Source organism: Leucopleurus acutus (genome assembly GCF_964270905.1).
Source record: "Leucopleurus acutus genome assembly, chromosome: 8".
Lineage (NCBI taxonomy): Eukaryota > Metazoa > Chordata > Mammalia > Artiodactyla > Delphinidae > Leucopleurus > Leucopleurus acutus.
In genome coordinates this window covers 104,247,798-104,268,738 of record NC_139151.1, presented here as the reverse complement: position 1 = coordinate 104,268,738, position 20,941 = coordinate 104,247,798, and the positions used below count along the sequence as shown (strand labels likewise).

Sequence of the window (20,941 nt, the reverse complement as noted above, 5' to 3'; positions counted from 1 at the left end):
TGCCCCAGAAGTCCAAAGGAGAAACCAGGTCAGTGCCATGATTGAACACTTTAATAATCCAAGGGCACAGCTCAACTGCGGGAGGCCAGGGGGCAGCCCCCCTCGACTGGCAGCCGTAGTCTGCAGTCCTTCGTGTTCATGATTCAGGGGCACGGCCACCCCCAGCGGAGGCACACTCACACACGCTCGCTCCTGTACCCCTCGGCACAGCCCCAGGTCTCTGGAACTGGCCCGGGGTCCCACTGCCCTCATCTCTACCCACCCTCTTAGCGCCCGGGGCGCCCACGGCCTTTCTTGGACTTCTTGGTCCCTGAAGGGGGTCGGATGGGGAGGGGGGCAGTGCTCGAGGGCGGCGGTAGTGGCGGTGGCGGCAGCAAGAGAGGGGGTAGAGTGGGCTCCAGGGGCTCCGGTGGGCCGGGGTTGGGCCGGAATCCCTCAAAGGGCGAGAACTTCAGGGGGCTGCAGGGGAAACCGAGGCAGAGTCAGCATTTCCTGGCACGGGGCCAGGATGCAGTCAAGTGCCCACCCAGGTGGCCCCTGCCATAGAAGTTCCCATGGTAGACGGAGAAACAGAGGCTGAGGCTGGTTCAGAGACGGCCAAGGCAGCCCTGGGGTTGACGGCAGAGCCAAAGCTAGAACGGCCCCCGCCCCGCGGTACCTGATGGGGGTCCAGGGGCTGCCGTTGAGGCGCCTGGGGGAGCGCAGCTTGGGCTGGAGGGAGAAGCCCTCCTTGATGCTGTCCAGGACGGAGGGCGCCACGTACGTGAAGCCCTAGGGGGCAGAGGCGGGGCCAGGCGAAGCTCAGGGTCCACCGCTCCTTGGCCACACCCCTGCCCGTGTCCCTGTAACCCTCAGGCCCCCAGACCTCACCAGGAAGGCCTGGTTGGCGCTCTCACTGAGGGCCGTGTCGTCTGGACTGTCCACCGGCGTCTGCCTCGTGAAGTGGGAGTCAAACTGGCTCACGTCCTCCTCCGACTGCTGTGGGCACCCCGGGGGGAGAGTCAGGGGTGTCCAGGACAGGGGCCTCCATCCGCCCCCAGGCCAGTGGGACCTCCACTCACCAGGGACGGCCGGAAAGGGGGGTCCACTCGGCGGGCCAGGAGGTCATCCCAATTAACGTGCCGGAAGAAGGGGTGCCTCTGTGGGCAGAGTGCCCCCAAACGTGCCAACATTTCACCCTCCATGGCTCCCTCAGAAACCCCCTCTGCTCTAGGGCCCTGTCCCCTGCACCCAGACACCCTTGGGGGCTCAGCCCTGCCCCCTCGTAATGGTCCCAGACCCACCTGCACATCAGCGGCGTCCCCAGGGCCACCCCCGATACGTTGGCTGGGATTCCGCTTCAGAAACTGCAGGACAAGGGCAGGGGGTGAGGGTCTCGGGCGGAGGTACCGATTGTTTCCGAGTGGCCCCAGGGGGTGGGGAAACGTGAGAAAGGGGTCGTGGCTTGCGGTGGGGGCCCTGGAGTGTGGTCTCCACCTACTGACACCCTCAGGATTTCCAAGGTTTGGTCCCATGGCCCCTTCTCCACAAAGCCTTTGCTGGCATCACCCCAGGGCACATTCGTGGGGATCCAACTCACAATCTGGATGGGGTGCCTAGCCTCCCACTTTGATCCCCAGTGACTGACTTTTTGAGGAGAGCGGCTAGTGCATGGTGCAGGCCTCGCTGATTAGGACTCAGACTAGGGACCTGGCCAAGGTCAGCAGCTGGTCCGCGCCAGAGCTGACGTCTCACACCTCACAGCCAATGCTCCTCGTCCCAAAGGGACATCGTACAGGTGGGGGAAGGGGAGTGGGGAGCTCCAGCAACCCTGGCCCAGGGAGACTCAGGAGCCTATGCAGGGCCTGGGAGAAGAGACGGGGGCCGTACCAAGGGCAGGAGGGAGCCCACCTTTTTGACGAGGTCCCGGGCATCTGGGGTGAGGTAGGCGGGCAGCTCCAGCTTCCCTCTGATGATCTTATCCATGGTTTTCTTCCGGTTCTCTGCAGTGAAGGGTGGCTGGAGAAGGCAGAGGGTGAGAGGAGCCTTGCAGGCCTCCCACCGGGCCCGCCCCTGCCCCGGGAGGGGGCCCTCCTCCCGCCCCCATGCCCACCCTCCCGAGGAGGCTGGACTTGCCGATCCAGTGAGCATGTCGTACATCAGGGCCCCCAAGCTCCACCAGTCCACCGCCCGGTTGTGGCCACTGCGCACCAGAATCTCAGGGGCCCTGGGGGCCAGGTGGAACCATCAGTCAGGCCAAGCCCTGCCTGGCTGTCCTCCCGACCCCTGGGCCCAGCCGGCTGCCGCTTACATGTACTCGATGGTGCCGCAGAAGGTGTGGGTGACGGCACCCTCGTGAATCGACTCCTTGCAGAGGCCGAAGTCCGTCAGTTTGATGTGACCTGAGGAAGAATGTTAGGGCGGGTCGGTCAGGACCCCAGGCCACCCCGCGGGGCTCAGCCCTCCCCACACATGCGCACCCTGGCTGTTGAGCATGATGTTCTCAGGTTTGAGATCCCGGTAGATGATGCCTTGGGAGTGGAGATGGCCCAGGGCCAGTGTGATCTCTGACAGGTAGAAACTGCAGAGACAGGACAGGGTGAAGGCAACGTGGGGGTGGGGGGGGGGTGGAGCCAGGCCCTGGCGGGGAGGGGTCCCTGGACCCCCTCAGGAGAGAGGCTGGAGGTAACACCCACCAGGCCGTGTCTTCCAGGAAGATGCCCTCTCGCTCCAGATGTGTGAAGAGCTCGCCGCCTGCGACACAAACATGTCAGCAGCTGTGTGCTGGGACCAAGCTCCTCTGCTCGCCGAGCCTTGGTTTCTTCTCGGGGAGAGTGGGGCTCGTAATTCCCGCCCTACCTGCCTCCCAGAGCTGCCGTGGGGACTCAATTCAATTCAGCAAACGTCTACCGACGCCTACTCGGTGCCTGGCCCTGTGCTGGGTGAAGCTGGGGACAGAGATGAGGAGCCCCAGCCACTGCCCGCAGGACGCTCAGTCTACTGGGGAGACAGACACGCACACAGCTGCTCCAATGTGCCAGACTGAGGCAACGGCCCTGAGAGCCTACCAAAACCTTCACAGAGGAGACAGGAGGACACAGTTAACCCCAGCGTGAGGGGACAGAGAAAGTCCCTGGCAGCGGTGAGACTTAAAGGGGATGCAGAGATGGAGCGCAGGAAATGAAGCTCCCAGGGCTCATCGGGACAGATGGGGTCAGTAGGAAAAGCAGGCCCGGATCGCTTCATGGCGAGCAGGGGACACCAGGCCAAGGAGGCCAGGCTTGATCCGGGCAGTTGCAGGGAGCCATGGAATTCTGAGTAGGAGTGTTGGGGGCAATCCCGTGCTCTGAGACGATGACCCTGGAAGTTGGTGGAGGAGACACTAGGAAGAGGGTGAGCTGGAGGCTTTGAGGCCAGTTAAGAAACAACTGTGACGCCTCCCCTCCGCCCAAGAGAGTAGAGAGGATAGAGGACACTGCAGAGAATGAACCATCTGGATTGGGATCTGACTGGATGCAGGGCACACAGAAGGGGGGACCAGCACATGAAGGGCTACTGGAAATGGACAAAACAACCCTCTGGACATCTATACAAACTCCCACCATTCCCATCCACCCCCAACACAGGTGAGGGATACAAGAGGCACTGGACAGACGTTTGCTGAATGAATGAATGAATGAATGAACGAACGGACAGAGGGATGGATGAGGTGGGGCCCCCCTGGCCATTCTACATACCACGTCTCTCCCAGCTCCCCCCAGAGCTCCCTGTGCTGGTTCCCTGGCCTTGCCCACACCCCAGATGGGCCCGCACTCATACCACTGAGGCACTCCAGGATGAGGTAGAGTTTGCCACCAGTCTGGAAGGCATAGGCCAGTTCCACAATGAAGGGGTGCTTCACTGACTCTAGAATGTTCCTTTCAGCCCGCGTGTGTGCCGTGTCCTTGGCGTTGCGCACAATTTTGGCCTGCAGAGGCAGGGATCAGTTAGAAGGTGGGCCCCCAGGACTCCCTCAGTCCCTCCAGCCATTACCCTTCAGCCATTCTCTATCACCGCATTGTATTTCTCCATAATTCTGCAGCTATCAGCAACCATCCTTTCCAGGGACTGGTTTATTCCAGCAGCACCGTGTTTCTCAACTTCCGCACTCGTGACATTTGGGGCAGATAATTCTTTGCTGTGGGGGGCTGTCTTTGGCATTGTAAGACCTTTAGCAGAATCCCTGGGCTCGACCCACTGGATGCCTGTGGCAGCCCCTCTCTAGTCGTGACTCAGAAATGTACACCGACATCGCCAGCATGGCCAGACGTTGCCTGGGAGGCAGTACTGCCCATGGTTGAGAATGTACTGCAGAACAATATAATTGCTACTGACAATACACAAGCAAGTGCTCAAGATAGCGACCATCCCCTCCACTACGTTCACTGCTGTCTCCCCAAGGCCGGTGTAGTACATTGGGAATGGCAGCCACTGGGTGAGGATCTGCCGGCTGAACGAATGACTCACCTTCCTCAGGACTTTCATGGCATATATTCTGCCCACATTGGTGCCCTGCACCTTTCGCACCTGGAACACCTGCAGGGCAGGGGAGACAGGATCAACCTCCCTCTCCATATTCTATCTTCAAAAAGCCCTACCCTGAAGCTCTGGTACTGGGACCAAGAGGCCCACCCAGGAGTGGGGCGGTAAAGATTTCAAGTCCTCCCATTCTAAGAGGATTTACAAGTCGAACTATTTTTCTTTTAACTTTTTGGCTGCAGGGCATGTGAGATCTTAGTTCCCCGACCAGGGATCGAATCCCCGCCCCCTGCATTGGAAGCACTGGACCGCCACAGAAGTCTCTATAAGTCTAATTTGTTTTGAGACCCTTTGGTGCAGCAAGACTAAGGCTGTGAGGCCAGTGAGGAAGGAGGAGGGCCGGTACCTTGCCATAGTTCCCCTTGCCCAGCACGCGCAGCAGCTCGAAGCAGTGGGGCCCGATGCGCTCAGGGCCCGGGTTCACACTGCTCTCAGTCAGCTCCACCTCTTCATAGTGCCCCACAGGCCTGTGGACACAAGAAGTTAACGGGCGCAAGCTCCAATGCTCCTCAGGTCCCCTTCCCCAGCCCATTCCTTCCTCCCCCAACACAACCCTCACTCACTCCAGGCCAGCCGCCCTCAACTCGGCAAGGGGACACACGTCCTGTGAGAAACCGAGGGGTAAGAGCCAAGGGAGGTGCCAGGCTCCCTCCCCCCAAGCTGGACTGCTTGGCCCAGGCGTGGAAAGGGTGACGAATGGGAGCTGGCAGGCGATGGGCCAGGACTGCGGAGGAGAGGCGAGGGCAGGAAAGGGAGACGCAGGGGAAGGGCTGGGGGCCTGCAAGACAGGTGGGGGTGAAGGTAGGATCAGAGCCTAATAGTGGCCGGGATCTTAGACAGACCGGGGTCTGCAGGAGAGGAGCCCACTCTGGGGGCGGGGGGCGGGGCGGGGGGCGCACGAGCGATCCCACCGCCTGGATGATGGGATCGAGCCGGGATCGAGCTGCGCCCGGACGGACCACTCACCGCGGGGCTGAACTCTGGCTCGCCCTCGCCCTCGCTGCCTTCCTCCGTCTCCAGGTCCAGGTCAAACACCGCCGCCATGCCCGCACCGGCCCCGCGGGCTCCCAGGTGCTTACCTAGCAGCGCTCTGACTGACTGACCGGCCCGGGCCTTACGTCATCATTCCGCGACTGCGGTCTCGCGCGCCGATGACGCAAGAGACTGCCCCCCCCGCGAGCTGGCGGCGAGAAAAGTTGGCGTCCGTCACAAGGCATCTCGGGCATGGTAGTTCCTGAGTGCCGGGGTGCTAAAGCCCGCCGAACCTTCTTCCGCGGGCCCCTCAGTCTTCCCAGCACAGCTTCCTCCGGGGTGGCACAGGACAAGGGCCTCCTGGAAGCCGACCATTTTGGTTCTGGGGCGACTTTGACTTTGGACGGGGCAGAGTCGAAGTGCATGCAGGTGTGAGTGTAAATGCAATTCCCAGCCCTGTTGGAGCCCTACGCTGCCAGGTTGTCTGGGTGGTGGCGAGAGGCGGGTCGAGTATATCTCTCTGTTCGCCTCTGAAAGGGAGCCGGCTGCTGCATCACGGTCTCTAACGTGCCTCCCGCTCGAGGACCCTCAAGTCAGCATTTACTGCTCCGTGCGCAGCTCACTGCTGGGCTTTGTTGCCAGATTCCTGCCGGAAAGGGTTTGGGTCTCACTGATCCACCCGTAATTATGGGCTTGTGCTGTGCGTCAGACACACGAACTCGTGTTTGGTGACACTACAATAATGAACACACCAAACCTAGTCCGTGAGTTTAGATTTGGGGATGGATTCTTGTTGGATGGGACTCTGAGAGTGTGAACTGGGCCAGACCAAGCCTTGGATGAGTTCTAATTTTTGGAAGCTGTCTGGGTGTGCATTCCAGTTGGACAGGGGAGGCTAGATATGAGTTCACATGGACAGAATTCAGGTTCTCCAGGCTGGAGGAGGGTTATCTGGTTGGGTGTGGCCCTCGTTGTAATTCCACCCTCGGGTTTGTGTCCTGGTGTAGGTGCCCCTGGCAGGTCCCTCGCCAAAGGTCAACCCAGAGGCCTGGTCAGTGTGGCAGTTTATCCTTAGCTCTAGACGCTACATGTATCCCCTAACTACCTCTCCCTCCCCCTTCCCCATCCCCTGTCTACCTGAGCTTGAGAAGTGTTGGCCAAGTCGCAAGAACCTATCCCAGACTCTGGACGTTTCACTAGTCCATAAGCCTTTATTTGGAGAGGGACGCTTATGGAGCTGTCCACAGCTCCTGTGCAGCACAGAGGCAGAGTTCTTAAAGCAGCCTCCCCTGAATGAGGAAGGGAGTGTAGAGTCTCCTCTGCCAATGCTAGTTAGGTGTGCCTGAGGCCAAAGCACCAAAGCTTGGTGGATAAGGTGCATAGTGCACGGGAGGGGTGTTCACATGTCTCAGGGCCACATATAGGAGGTGAGTGGGGCCTGGAAGCTGAGTGGGCAGGTACAACTTAGTAAAAGCAGAAACCTGGACCTTGCATCTTGTCCCTCGACTCTTCATCCACTGTGGTATGACATTGAGGCAGTGGCTTTTCCTCTCTGAGCCTGTTTCCTTTTCTGTAGAATGGGGCAATAGTGTCTGCCTGGAGGGGAGATGGTTACTACTGACCCCAAGTCATCTGCTTCTACTGCTCAGGCCAAATGAGGCACGTGGGGCACTGCCAAACATTGTCAGCAGGCTCCAGAACTATCTAGAATTTGTTAAATGAGGGAGAGTAGGAGGACGAGGGGTTTAGTCTCAGATTTTCTTGGGATTTGTCCAAAGCCAGAGGCCAGGTTCTCTCCTGTAGGCAGCAGGAAGAGACAGACCTGGAGGGGTGGGAAGGATGGGCTGGGTTTGGGCCCACTCGAACTAACCTGGGGGCAGGGTGTGTGTGTGTGTGTGTGTGTGCGCGCGTGTGTGCAGCTGTTGTTGCTTCTCCATGACTAGAGTCCTGGGAAGCTACGGGCTGGACTGGGGCCTTCGGGAGGACAAGCAGCCCACCAGCTACTTCTTTTGTGGCTCCTCAAGTCCAGGAGGCCGTGGTGTCAGAATAGCCCTGCCGCTCTGGAACAGACCTGGGGCCTTGGAGGGGACCAGACCTCTCCAACGGTTGGGGCAGGGCCATGGGAAGAGAAGCAGGGAGAGCACCAGGGAGCAGAGGGCACCACCGCATCCCCTCCAGCACTTTGCCCCTGCCCTGTGCCCCAGCACTATTTGAAGTGGGACAAGAAGTAGGCAACGGGATAGTGGGGCCCGTCGATGCCCAGGCCCTGGCAGAGGCCCAACAGGCGGAGACGGGCCTCGGCCGGGCTGGGCCCAGCACAGGCCACACTGCAGTAGGGCTCCTCGTATTCTCCAGGCACAAGGGTCTCCTCCAGCAGATTGAGACGCAGCAGGCCCTGGTCATGAAGAGCCTGTAGGGTCTCGCGGCTGGCGGTGGAACTCAGCGCCTGCAGGTGCTGGGACACCAGGCACATGACACCCACCAGGTGGCCACGGGCGCGTGGGTGGGCAGGCAAGGCAGGCCGCAGGCCGCAGGCCACCATAGCAGCAGCGAGCAGCAGGTCCACACCATAAAGCTCCAGGATCCAGTCTCGCAGGTAGAAGCCACCCATGCGGGGGTTGATCTCGATGAGCCGCGGCCCAGCCCTAGTCAGCTTGAGCTCCACGTTGAAGACCCCATCCAGCAGCCCGCAGCCCAGGCAACAGCGGAAGGCTGCCTGCACCAGCTGCGCCTCCTGCTCCGGTGCCAGCCCAGTGGGCATGCAGGCCGCTGTCTCAGTGAAGCCAGGCAGCCGTGTGGGGCCATTGTCGGAGACGAAGGCAGCCAGCAGTCTCCCCCCAAACAACACCAGATCCACGTCGTGCTCGGTGCCCTCGATGAACTCCATCAGCAGCATGGCATTGCCCCAGCCCAGCCCGATGCCGGGGTGGTCGGCCTCGACCTGCAGGTCTCGGGCGATCCGGGAAAAGTGCTCATGGCACTGCGACGCGTCCTCCACCAGCCGTACACCCACTGCACCCGCCCCAAACTCCAGCTTCATGACACCTGGCAGGGGCACCTGGCGGACAGCCCTGTCCACGTCGGCCTCGCTCTCCAATGGGCAGCAGGGCACAGCATAGAGGGAGGGTGCAGGCCAGGGTGGGCCATGGTGGCACAACAAGTGCAGCTGGGTGCGGCTCTTCTGCTTAGCCAGGTGCATGGCGGCTGGCGGGTTGCAGGGCAGACCCAGCTCCTGGCAGAGCAAGGCCGTGAGCACCAGGCAGTCATCCCAGTAGGAAAAGCAGCCGTCTAGCTGCAGGCCGCGTGCCCGCACCAGCTCCGCCAGCACCCGTGCGTTCTCCTCATCCCTCTGGTGCTCTGTTATATTGAAGTGGATGAAGGTCTGCACTAGCTGGGACGCAAAGTGGTTGGGGTCTGAGTCCACCAGGTGCAGCTGCAGAAACCACAGGGCGGCAACACACCGAGATCAGCTTGTGCTGGGCGCTGGGCAATAGGATGGGGCCTAGAACATGGTCCTGGCCCTCAGGGGAGACAGCTTCACCAGTGCTACGCGCTCAAAACATATTTGTTGATGATTCAGTAGAAGGTACAGAGGTGGGACACCTAATCCAGCCAAGAGAGTAGGGAAGGCAACCTAGAGGAGGCAGTGCTTAACCTGGGAGCTCAGTAAGGTTTAGCCAGAGGAAAGATGGCTGCAGGAGGGGGGGCGGGTGTCATCTAGATGGGAGGGGTGGCAGAGAGGGCTGGTGGAATCTTTCCCACTGGCAGGCTCAGTCTGGCCAGGGTTTGTAGGGAAACCACCAGGGTTCGTAGGGAAACCACCAGGGTTAGGGCTTGGGACTGCTGGTCTGGTGTCCCGAGTGGCCTTTTACTCCTAGCAGGGACAAAATTCAGCTAGGGGCGGGAAAAAGTTGAGACTCCTAACCTGGACGGGGCGACAGGCCCCGCCCCTACGCTTGGGCTCCAGGCCCCCGGCTAGATCGCCCCGCGCAGGCCCCGCCCCAAGGCCAACACCGCCCCTGGCCCCGCCCCGGGCCCTGCCTCCACCACTCAGGCCGGAACTTTGAGCCCCGCCCCGCCCCACCCCGCCCACCTTGAGCCCGTAGTCGCGCGCCGCCTCCCACACGAACTTCTTGCTGACACCGCCCGCGCCGAGCAGCAGCAGCTGTTTTCCCTCCATGAGGCAGCGCGCCGAGCGCCGCAGCATCGTCTCCACCAGCGGCCCGGCCGCCGCCTCCTCGGCTGCCAGCCCCGGGCGCGGCGCGGCCCACAGCCCTTCGAGCGCGCCGCACGCCTCCAGACACAGGCCTGCGTTCAGCTCCAGGGCCACGGGGGTCAGCGCGCGGCCGGCCACCGTCAGGGCGAAGTCCACCCCTGGGCAGGGCAGGGGGCGCGGGCTCAGTGCGGGCCGCCTTCGGGCCTCGGGCCCCCCTCCTCCCGTCCCCGTCCCGGGCGGCCTGCACTCACCGAGGAAGTCAGTGCGGACCTGGCGCCCGCCGCGCTGCTCAGCGCTCAGGCCGGCCTCCAGGGTCAGCACGGCGGCTAGCGCGGCCTCGGCCGCCGCCTTGACGCGCTGCCGCACGACTGCCACCTGCGAAGCCTCACCCAGGCCGCACTGGGCCAGCGCCGCCTCCAGCGTCCGTGGCAAGGAGCTCTGGTGCCGCAGAGGCCGGTCCCCACGGCCCACGCTGCACACCACCTGGGCAAGGTGCGGCTCAGGGGGCTGGTCCAGGAGGAGTCCTCCCGGGACTATCCCCGACCCCAGCACACCTTCCCCTATGCCACGATCCAGGCCACAGCCCTCACTGGACATTCAAGTCCTGTCCTCCAATGTGACTTACACTGCCCGTCTGGTCCCCCTGGGGGGACTCTACCCAGGCTTCCAGGCCCAGCTGGGGCCTCTGCTCCCTAAGGGCTCTAAGCATGCTTGTTCCTAGTGCCTACAGCCCTGGGGGCCTGTCCCACCCTGGTGGGCTTAGCCCTAGATCTCCCTGAGGGCAAGGTTGAGTCTCTCCCTCTCAGCTTGGCCCAGAGCTGTGTACCTAGGAGGGTCCCTAAGCCTCTCTCCTAAAGGGCTCCAGGCCCTGGAGGTTTGTCAGGGACCCTGGGTCAGCCTCTTCTGTGGGGAAGAGCTCTCTGGGAAGAGGTTTCAGCCCTGGGCCCTGGTACCCAGCATGGGATACCAGGTAGGGCTCCGGATGTGGGAGGAGCACAGGAAGGGTTGGAGAGAAGGGAAAGTGTCAGACGAAGTCCTCCCAGAGACAACCAAAATCGTCCGCCTCCCCCCGCCCCAAGATTTTGTCCTCTCTCTGCCCAGGGGCCCTCATCAGCTCAGTGGAACTGGGCTGGGGTGTGGCAGCAGGGGCGTGACCTGGACCTGAGCCATGCTCACCTTGCTCAGCAGGGGCCTGTCACCCTGTGTCCGACAGACCACAGCACAGATACGCAGAGCCAGCTCAGGGCCAGGCAGGGGGCTGCCTGGGGGAAGACGGTGAGGCCTGAGCACAGAGCAGCCAGGAGGCCGAGCCATGCTCTCCCTCTGGCTGGCACAGGTGGCTCTCACCTGGGAAGGGCAGCCGGGCAGGTGGGCATACAGCCTCCACCAGGACACTCTCCTCCTCCTCTAGTTTCTCCAGCAATGCCAGCACTGTGTCCACCACTGGGCCCAGCTCAGCTCGGGGATACAGACGCATTGCCTGCCGCCCCCTCCAGCGCCAGCCACTGAGCTTCATGGCTACCTGCAACAGGCAGGGGAAGGGGGCCTCCTCACCACCCCACGTACATGCAGGGTGGGACGCTCATACCACAGGAGCTAATGAGTAAACTGAGGTAAGAAGGCAGGGGATTACCACAGAGATGGGGCAGTAGTAGGGCTCAAAGTTGGGGACCGCTTCCCAGCAGGACCCGGTAACCCTCCACGGGTCCCCTCCTGCTGGCCTCTGCACAACCTCGGGGGCAGAGCCTGTTACCTGCAGGGCATCACCCAGGGCCTCAGAGTGCAGAAAAGCCCCTACTTCCTCCTTCACCAGTGTCTCTTGGCCCTCTTTGCCATTCAGCTCCACCAGCCGTAGTCCCGGGCTGGCATCCCCTCCCCTCAGCAGTGCCGGCGGCTTGTAGGTGAAAGCCAGGGTAGCTGGTACAGCCACGTCACCCTGCCGAGCTAGCAATCGCCTCGTCAGCAGCCGGTCCTCCAGCAGCCGGGCCAGCTCGGCTGAGGCTCCTGTGGGGCAGGTCAGGTCGCGAGCGAGCTCAGCTGCCTCTCGACCCCGGCCAGGCCCCAGCCCCAGGCCTGCCAGGAAGTAGGTGGCGCGGCGAGGGGGGACAAAATCATCCAGGAATGTCAGGCCCCCCGGGTGGAAGCTCACAGCCTTGGAGACCAGCAGGGCTGCCTCGCCTGGCTGCCCTGGTGCTGGCACCTTTGTCAGCCAGGCAGGGGACAGGCAAAGGAGCATGTTTCCTGTGGGCAGAGGGAGGAGAGTTGCTGGCCAGGGAAGGCTTAATGCCCCCATGCCCTCCACCTCCAGCCTGGGCCCCTGGGTAGTCAGGGGCAGCTGCTCCCAGAACCCACCCCAACTCAGAGTAGGGCAGCTGGCCCGGTGGAATGCAGGCAGTTGCCAGGGTTGGCGGGTATTTTGGGATGTGGCCGGGCCAGGGCAGGGCTGCCCTTTCTGTAGGAGGGGGTGGGGGAACTTGGGCACACACTCACCCGGGCTCTGGACCCCACCCTCCAGCAGCAGAGACAGAAAGGTGCTGGGCGATCCCAGAATGCACAAGGTCACCTCCGCCCCAGGACAGCCTTGAGGAAGAGGACGTTGCCAAGCTCACCAGGGGCTCCCCTTGCTCTCTTTCTGCCCACCTTTCCCCACCCCCATAGCCCTGCCCTCACCCTTGGACCCCCAGGTCCTCCCCGGGTATCGGACGAGAAAAGTAAAGGGGACAGAGGAAGCTGGAGAGCGAAGGGGAAGCTGCCTGCCCACCTTGCCCTCTGAGGCTAGCTCCCTCCCCTCTGCAGCTGGCCCAGAAGGCACTGGAGGCTGGGTGACTGGAGACGTGGGTTCTAGCCTGAGCTCTGCCACTGACTTTCTGTGTGACCCTTGGTCCCTGTGCGGTGGGGGGAGGAGTCTCTGCACCTCAGTTTCCCAGTCTGTACAATGGGGCCCAGTCTGTGATGTTCACGCACTCTAGCTGTAAGCCCTCTGTCCACACAAAATCTTTTGTGGCTGCCTGATACATAAAACAGATAAAGCAGAGGAGGAGTCCTGGGTCCCAGCGGCTAGCTGCCTCCACAGCAGCTGCCAGGACACTTCTGTAGAAGCTCTGGCTCCACAGAACATGGACTGCAAATCCCAGGGCTGGGTTTTCTGGGGGTGGGAGGGAAGCCGTGGTCTCTGACTTTACTGGTGCCAGATGCCCTTTGAAAAGCCTGCCTTCCAGAGGTTGACTGGCCTTGTCTCCCTGGCTTCAGACCAAGCCAGAGCCTAGGGGAAGGGGCCGACCTTGACAGAGATGGGAAGCAGGCTGGGCTGCGGGTGTCTCCCTCCTCCTAGGGGTGCCCCCCCCCAGGGGTGCCCCCCTCCATGGAGCCCTCGGGCACCTGTGCGGGGCACCTGGCTGCGGTCTTGGGTCTCCGGAAGGCCAGCTTGCTGCAGACAGCTCTGCAGGAGACTGTAGTAGTAGACAGTCCAGGCCCGGGCCTCCGCCCCCTCGGGGGAGCCCTTGCAGTCCAGGGCCACGTCATGGCGCCAGGAACCATGGAAGCAGCCTGGGGGTGGCAGGCCAGAGCCCCCACCCCATGGGCCCTCCTCTTCATCCAGGTCCTTGGAGTCCAGGGGGGAGTCACACTTGGGACCCAGCGGATCCAGGGACAACTGAGGGAGGCAGAAGTGGTGGGTCTTGGGCAGGGTGGGCAAGGGGCATATTAAGTCACCCAAGGGTATAAGTCCCCCACTCTCCTAACCTTGGGCAGACACTGTCCTAGGAACAAAAGAGGATGGGTTGGGTTGGGTTGGGGGATGAAGGCCTGTCACCAGGAACATGTAAGTGGGAGTGCTTTGTAAACTGTATGTGCAGTGCCCCAGCGGGTGGGAGCAGAAAGCAATGCACTGCCGGCTGGATCACTGCCCCCTCATCCCACGCCCAGGTCTGCCCCAGCTTGGTTCAGAGGGGCAGAGGTTTTTTGCCGGTTTTGCTTATCGAGGCAGCCCTGGGACCTAAAACAGCCCTGGCACGCTGTAGCTGCTCAATGTTTGATGACTGAGGAATAAGTGAACGAATGAACCAAGCAATCACTCTTGGGCTGCTCTCTTTTCTCTGGCCTCAGTGACCCGTGTACCACCGTGGAGTTCTGCTGAGACCTAAATATGTGGGTGAAGCTGGTCCACGGTCATCTCCAAGTAGCTGGAGAATCTACCATACGCCCAGTCCTGGGCCAGGCATTAGTAAGGAAGAAGCTGGTGCCCTTCTTTTCAGATGTTCTGAGTCATGGAAATGCTCACTTTAGATGAAATCTTACACCCTGCCCCTCTCTGAGGCTGGCTGACTCCCAAACGAGGCTGCTCAGAAGCTCACTGTGAACACACGTGCAGACACAGGTGGGCCTGTCCTCCGGGGGACAGGCTGGGCCTCCTTGGACACGTCGTGAGGTTTCTTTGGGACTTGTGGGTGCCTGGTGCCTGCCCTGTCCCCCCCCCGGGGTGCTGATGAGGCTTGGACCTAGAGAATCACCGTGGTCATTGCGAGACAGCATACTGCAGGCAGCCGGGAGGGCAGAGGTCTGGGCCTCAGACCTGGCCTGGAATCCCGGTTCGCCGGTGCCAAATTCTGAGGCTTGGTGCCCTTTCTTAGGAGCTGAGTCCCCTAAGAGCCCAGAATGGGTTCACTGCTATGTTCCCAAACTTAGAATGGGGCAGGGCACATGGTAATAATAAGTTGCAGGTTGAATGAATGCCAAAGGGGACCAAGAGTGCCCGCCTCCCAGAGCTGATGGGGGAGAGAGGCAGTGCCTGGCACACAGCAGCTGCTTGTCCCATGGCACACAGAGTGGGCGGTCAAGGGGTGTGTGCGCAGCTGGTCACGGGTCTGTCCGCACAGGCAGCCCCAGGGCTAGGCTTCTACGCAGCGCCTGATGCCGCCCTCCGGGCCCTCCCTCTGATTAGGGTCTTGGGCTTTGGTGGGGAGGGACCAGAGGAGACTCACCATCTCACAGGTGGAGAGGCTGACAGACTGATGGAAGAGACTGACAGAGAGAGACAGAGGAGGGAGTCAGGGCGGCCGGATCTCTACTGCAGAGCCCAGCCCCTAAGACTCTGGGTCAGAGAGGTGCCCGCGACCGCGTGCGGCTCTCCTGTCCCAGCCAGGAGGTGTCCAAGGCTGCCCCACCCCCACCCCAAGGAAGCAGAGGGATTGCTGACGCCCGGACCCCATGGGGCCCGCACCCCAAGCTCACACATCCCAAGCTACGCGGGGCAGGGCCGGGGGTCCTGGCGCTCAGCCCTTCCAGCGGGGGGCGCGCCGGGTCCCCGCGCGTGTGTGCGCGCGTCTGGGAGGGGTGTGCAGGCGGTGTCACGGGTCCCGCTGGGGGGCGCGGGCGCTCAAGGTCCCGTCCCCGCGGCCCCTGCCCCGCAGCCCCCTCCCTGGGTCTCCCCGGGGCGCGGGCAGCATCCGGGGTACCTGGCGGGCGGCAGCGGCTCGGCGGGGCTCTGCCGGGCTCGGCGGGCGGCGCGGACCCGGCGGGACTCGGCGGCGGCGGCACAGCGCCCGGCCGAGGCGGCGCCGCTTTATATAGAAGCGCCCGGGGCATGCCCAGTGCCAGGCGCGGGGCGGCGCGGGGCGAAGTGGCCCGGCCCCACCGTCCTCCAGCCGGGGGACCCGGCAAAACCTCCGCCACCCATCCTGAACCTGGGGCCCTGGGGGTGGGCGGGCCCGACCCTGCCAGAGGCAAGGCGCGGGGGGGGGGGGGCAGGGAGAGACAAACAGAGGGACAGGCAGAGGGACAGACAGGAGACCTTCGGAGACACAGTAAGTCGAACAGTGGGCCAGGTTCTAGCGGATAGCGATCGTCAGAGAGGGTCACAGACTAAGGGGCCGCGGTAAAGAAAAGACAGAGGACAGAGGGGGATAAATAGAGAGAGACCCATAATGGAAGAGAGATGGAAAGAGAATAGAGGGGGAGGGGAAAGCTGGAGCCGGCAGAGACTGGTACCAGGGCTTGCCCTCAGGGCTGGGGTGGCCAGGAGAGCGGCTGGAGCACACAGTCCGGAGCCCTAACCTTGGATGGAGTCCTGAGCTCCCCAGCACCCGGGGCCGCAGCTGTCTGCCAAGAAGCACTGTGCCGTACGGCAGCAAGCACCCCCAGAAAGACCTTCCTGAACAGGGGTCCCTGTACATCTGAGGGGTCCCCTCCTCATCTCTCCCAGTCCCTCCAGAGTAGTGGCCACTAGGTAAGACGCCCCCCACAAGGGCAGTCCCAGTTCCCTGGGATACCCTCTGCCCTGCAGGGGGCCAAGAGGGAAGAGCGTGGCCAGGCTGGGAGTTCCAGTGGGTCTGAGCACAGCAAAGGAAGGGGCTTGTCTACACGATCTGCCCTGCCCATCAACACCCAGGTCAGCTGGACATCCACAGTTATACACACAATCTCCCCAAAACGCACATCCTTACCCCCAGGTGCACCCATCCAAACACCCACAAAAGCACACCTCAAGAGACCTGGATCACAGCCACATATTCACCCCAAGAAACACACCCAGAGATTCATACCCTCGCAAGTGTTGTCCCACTAGGTGGAATCGGATCCTAGATCCAGCTGTGGGGCCTGGGCACCTCCCCTTCCTGTCTGACTGAACCTCCCTCTCCTCCTGACTTAAATGGGTCTAGTTACCATCTCATAGGACTGCAGTGAAGATTATCACAGCAGCCTGAGCCCAGCACACGTAGGTTGTTGTTGCAATTCTCCCACCTCACCCCCGCAAACTCAGACCCTCTCTCCAGGGACACCCCCCGATTGTTCCCTAGAGCCTCCTGGGCTGGGGGAGGGTACCGACGGCCCCGCAGCACTTGTGGAGGCAAAGGTGGCTGCTTTGGCCCCTTTCTACAACCGTACACAGAGCAGCCTGTGAGGAACCACCCTGTCTACCAGTGGAGGGACTCAGAGAGGAGAAGTGACTTACCTGGGGCCCCCCAGCCCAGCCCACATTCCCCACACAGCTTTCCAGGGCTGCTCTGGGCTCCCCAGCACCAGATCCACACTCCACTCCTCCCTGTGGCCAGCCCAGCCTCCTGCAATGAGGTGTGGCCACCCAAGAAGATCCATCCTCTTGCTGAGGGGGTAACCTGAGCTCCAGGGAGATCCACGGGAGGGAGCAGGGTTGGGGCATGGATGTCACCAAAGAGCATGAGATCTGACACTTAACAAATATTAAAAACCAAAATCCAACAGAGTAAATTTTAAAGATCTTATTGGCTTTATCCAGCGGTTCATGAATCGGGCAGCATCCCGTCTAGCAGACAGAAAGGAGCTACAAGAAGTTGTGTAAAATGCAAGACTTTTATAGGCAGAAGGGAGCAGACACAAAGAAGTTATACTTAGGCAAAAAAGTGGGTTGGTTATTGCAAGATCACTTTCTTTTAGGCAATAGCAGGGGTCTATCAGGCAGATGAACCTGCTAGTGCTGGTCAGGCAATTCCTGATTGACTGGTTTAAGATACAATTTCCAGGAGAGCTGAAACTGTAATCAAGTTATCTCGGTTTGGTGACATGGGGCTTAGCATAAGTGACTCCACCTTGGGCCTCCTGTCTTGTTTTTTGCTTTTTTTTTTTAACTCTTTTTAAATTTTTTAATTTATTTATGTTGGCTGCACTGCCTTAGTTGTGGCATGTGGGATGTTCAGTTGTGGCATGTGGGATCTTTAGTTGCGGCATGTGGACTCTTAGTTGTGGCATGCATTCGGAATCTATTTCCCGAACCAGGGATTGAACCAGGGTCCCTGCATTGGGAGTGCAGAGTCTTACCCACTGGACCTCCAGGGAAGTCCCTGCTGTCTTGTTTTTTTTTTTGTTTGTTTGTTTGTTTTGCTGCTGTCTTGTTTTTAACCCAAGCAGTGTAGCATCTGTGGACTCAGTTTTCTCATCCTCAAATGGGGATTATAGTGCATACTTTAGCCCAGGCTTGGCTGGACAGGGGGCACCTGGCAGAAGGTAGCAGTGCCAGCAAACGGTTTTGTTTTTCTGGTTTTGTTTTGTTTTGTTTTGTTTGCGGTACGTGGACCTCTCACTGCTGTGGCCTCTCCCGTTGTGGAGCACAGGCTCCGGACGCGCACGCGCAGCGGCCATGGCTCACGGGCCCAGCCGCTCCGCGGCACGTGGGATCTTCCCGGACCAGGGCACAAACCCGTGTCCCCTGCGTCGGCAGGCGGACTCTCAACCACTGCGCCACCAGGGAAGCCCCAACGAACGTTTTTTGACTTGTCCCAGGCACTGTACAGAGGACTTTATGTGCCATATTTCACTTAACCCTGTCGGGTAGCAGTTATGAGTCTCTGCCTTTTGCAGATGAGGCAATGGAGGCTCAGAGAGGTGATGTGATTTGCCCAAGGTCACACGGCTGGTGAGAGGCAGGGCTGGGGTCTTCCCTCTGCCAGAGTGTGTGTATACATGCACACAGAGCAGTGTGGTTCTGTGCCCGCTCCCAGACTGCCCTGGCTGGGCACCGGCTGTGATGGCGTTTGCCTTGTGGACGCAGGGAGGAAAATCAGGGTTGGGCAACTGCAGCTCAGCCCAGGGCCCTGGGAGTTGGGGCAGGCAGGCTGGCAGGGCAGTCTTGCTCTGTTTGTGCCAGGAGAGCCTGGAGGTCACCTGAGGCTGAGCTGGGCCAGGTAGGCGTGGGGTGAAGAGACGCAATCCCTGGGTGACTGCCCAGCTTGACTAAACAATAACCATCATAGAAATGAGACAGGTAGAGTGCTCTTAGGACTAGGGCGGGAGCTGTTATTATCCTATTATCTGTAGGAGGAGACTGAGGTTCAGAGAGAGTGAGAAGGCCATTCCCATGCAGGGACTTTGCAGGGAGTCCAAGCCTGGCCTCCGGACAGTGTGGGATGGGGGGACTTATGGGGTGGGTGGCAGTCGAGATGGAGACCATGGCCCCCCACACGGGGGTCCATTTGCCCTTCCACTTCTTTGCTTGACCCCCACTCCTGTCCCCTGGGCTGACCCCGGCCGATGGACATCGCTGGGTGCCACCCCAGCTTTGGTCCCCACAGGCTGAGTACTCTCAGATGCGTGCCTTGCCTTCTCTGAGCCCCTTTCCAGGCAGGTCTGTAGGGAGCTGGGGCTGCTAGGTTCACTGGGTGTGGCTGTGCAGGTTGCTCACTGCACAAAGGTACCCTGCTGAGTGGTCACTTCCCTTCTGTCCTGCAAGGGATGCATGTACCTGGGGGAGGGGCATCTTTTCCCAACTAGTGCACAGGAGCCATAGGGGGCTAGCGCAGCCCTGTGGGAACAGCGTGTGTAAAAAAGCGTTCCGACAAGGAGGGAGCTGGTCCTCTTTTGGTCTGACCCCTTGGCTCAGGCTTCCCAGATGGATGGTTGATAACGGGACCTGCAGAAGGACTGCCCAGAAAATGCTTCCCTCAGTAGACAAGGCAGTGACTCAGCCCCAGCTAGAGAGGCCCCTGCTGGAGACCACCTGCCCCAGGGTCTATATCCAGGGGGAACGACTACCATGTGGCCTCTCCTTCAGACTCAGCAGCCCTGGTGCCAAGGCTGCTGCTTTCCTGCTCCTCTACCTTCCCAGCAGAAGAGCTGAGCGCACGGAGGGCAGGGAGTGCAGGGCAAATCCCACAGACTCCCTGCAGGTTCCCCCACCTACCTGCTCCCAGCAGAGAGTCCATGAGACACCCGCCCTAAGTCTAAGGCGTGGTCTAGCTGGCTCTGCCCCCCACTGTGATCCTGGGCTGGGCACTCAACCTGGCCATCTCCCCCTTCTCTAAAGAGGCTCTCAGTGCCACCTGCAGAGAGAGGGTGTGGGGGTCTGAGAAAGGGTCCGTGAACTGCAGGGGACTGTGCTATTATTAAGCTCCAAGTACACTAGTGGGGTGGGGAGTGGGGAGGGAGGGCTCAGGAAGCTCTCTTTAACTCACAGGAGCCCAGCCCCTGGCCCACACTCAGAACCCAGGCTGGGGCGAGACTGGGGCAGTGGGAGAGACAGCAGCCCCAGGATGGCAGAGGGAGGTGGGTGTCAGGTTCGTGGCTGTTGATGCGGGGGTAGCGGTGAACCTTGGGTCTGCCCTGGGCAGCAAAGCTTTGGCCCAGTTGCCTCCCCTCCTGAGCCTTAGTTTCCCCCCAGGTAAACTTCAGCTCTGGGTCTGGACCTCCATGAGTCCCTCCTTCAGGGAGTGGGATGGTCTGCCCAGGACCCAGGGCCTGGCCAGTCACACAGTCAGCGCACAAGAGTATATGTGGAGGGGGCGTGTTCCTGCAGCCGTGGCCCTGTCACCAGATCTGAGAGTGCCAACACTCCAGGTCAGCCACTGAGAAGGATGGATCAAACACTCCACCATTGCGACTTCCCTGGCGCCCAGTGGTTAAGACTCCGCACTTCCACTGCAGGAGGTTCGGGTTGGATCCCTGGTCAGGGAACTAAGAACCCACTCCACCATTTAAGTGGGACTGCAGACACTTTCTCCGGGTACTCCCCCTCCCCCTACCCCCTTCAGGGGAGGGCACCCAAGGAAGCAGGGAGGCAGGGCACTGGGAATGGGCCCTGCAGGAACATAAGCCTCCATCAGAACCAGCCCCGTTGTCCTGGCGATGGCTCCTGTCCCAGGCACCTCAGGCACCCACGGGGGCAATTAGCGAGTGTGGGAGGGGTTTCCACAGTGGCAGTCCCCAGGGGGTGCGGCTGGGGCTTAGGCAGGGGGCAAGGGCTGGCGGGCCCTTCCTCCTTTGTCCGGGCACACTAGGCCTTTGTTCTCAGCTGGCTCTCTCTGAGGACGGGACCAGGACCATGGGTGGGGGGCGAACTTGCCTTAGAGTGCCCACAGCCCTGGGGGGAATCCTGAACCAGCAGGGAGAGGGAGCAGAAGAGGGGACAGAGTCCCACTTCTGGGCCCAGCATCCACTTGGGGAGCCCTCCTCCCCCAGGCGCGGAAGCCTTCCCTGACCCCAAGAGGCTGGGCACTGCAGCTTACCATTGGCTCCTGGTGCTGGTGAAGACCTTCCAGCAGCCAATGGGCAGCCTCAGTGAGCCCTGAGGAGCCCCGGCTGGGCTCGGAGGGGCGGGGCTGTGAGGGGAGTGAGGGCCGGAGGGGAAGGAGCCGCTGGTCCGGGGTTGAGGCTGGAAGGCGTTCCATCTGACTGCAGACGGGTTTCTGCTCAGACTTTATTCCAGGCCTCCCCAGGAGCCTTGGGGTCCCC

General features: G+C 61.2%; 2 protein-coding genes across 3 annotated transcripts; both read right to left on the bottom strand.

Moving 5' to 3' along the window:
* Positions 1–58: 58 nt before the first annotated feature.
* Positions 59–5,632, bottom strand: RPS6KB2 (ribosomal protein S6 kinase B2). Of its 2 annotated transcripts, none has more exons than XM_082843892.1 (15): positions 5,524–5,632; positions 5,121–5,161; positions 4,904–5,024; positions 4,486–4,554; positions 3,799–3,946; positions 2,676–2,733; positions 2,460–2,560; positions 2,291–2,381; positions 2,116–2,206; positions 1,891–1,998; positions 1,284–1,346; positions 1,062–1,139; positions 871–978; positions 620–771; positions 59–449 (listed from the first exon to the last, which is right to left on the bottom strand). In XM_082843892.1, exons 1-15 carry the CDS (start codon positions 5,599–5,601, stop codon positions 137–139), a joined length of 1,620 nt encoding a protein of 539 aa, XP_082700018.1. In that variant the 5' UTR covers positions 5,602–5,632; the 3' UTR covers positions 59–136. The 2 variants fall into 2 exon arrangements, with proteins under 2 accessions (XP_082700018.1, XP_082700017.1); XM_082843891.1 differs by having other exon boundaries at positions 179–459; positions 659–771.
* A 2,103-nt stretch (positions 5,633–7,735) lies between these two features.
* On the bottom strand, positions 7,736–11,986 carry CARNS1 (carnosine synthase 1; the record flags this gene model as incomplete). Its single annotated transcript, XM_082843842.1, has 6 exons — positions 11,499–11,986; positions 11,093–11,267; positions 10,922–11,007; positions 9,997–10,228; positions 9,623–9,903; positions 7,736–8,962 (listed from the first exon to the last, which is right to left on the bottom strand). The coding sequence occupies exons 1-6, from the start codon at positions 11,979–11,981 to the stop codon at positions 7,736–7,738; spliced, it is 2,484 nt and encodes an 827-aa protein (XP_082699968.1). The 5' UTR covers positions 11,982–11,986.
* Between the last annotated feature and the right edge of the window lie 8,955 nt (positions 11,987–20,941).

Coding starts and splice junctions, on each gene's coding strand:
- RPS6KB2 (XM_082843892.1), bottom strand. CDS start 5,601: ATGGCGGCGGTGTTTGACCTGGACCTGGAGACGGAGGAAGGCAGCGAG. Junction 5,162..5,523: donor AGCCAGAGTTCAGCCCCGCG/GTGAGTGGTCCG, acceptor GGTTTCTCACAG/GACGTGTGTCCCCTTGCCGA. Junction 772..870: donor GCGCCAACCAGGCCTTCCTG/GTGAGGTCTGGG, acceptor TCTGCCCCCTAG/GGCTTCACGTACGTGGCGCC.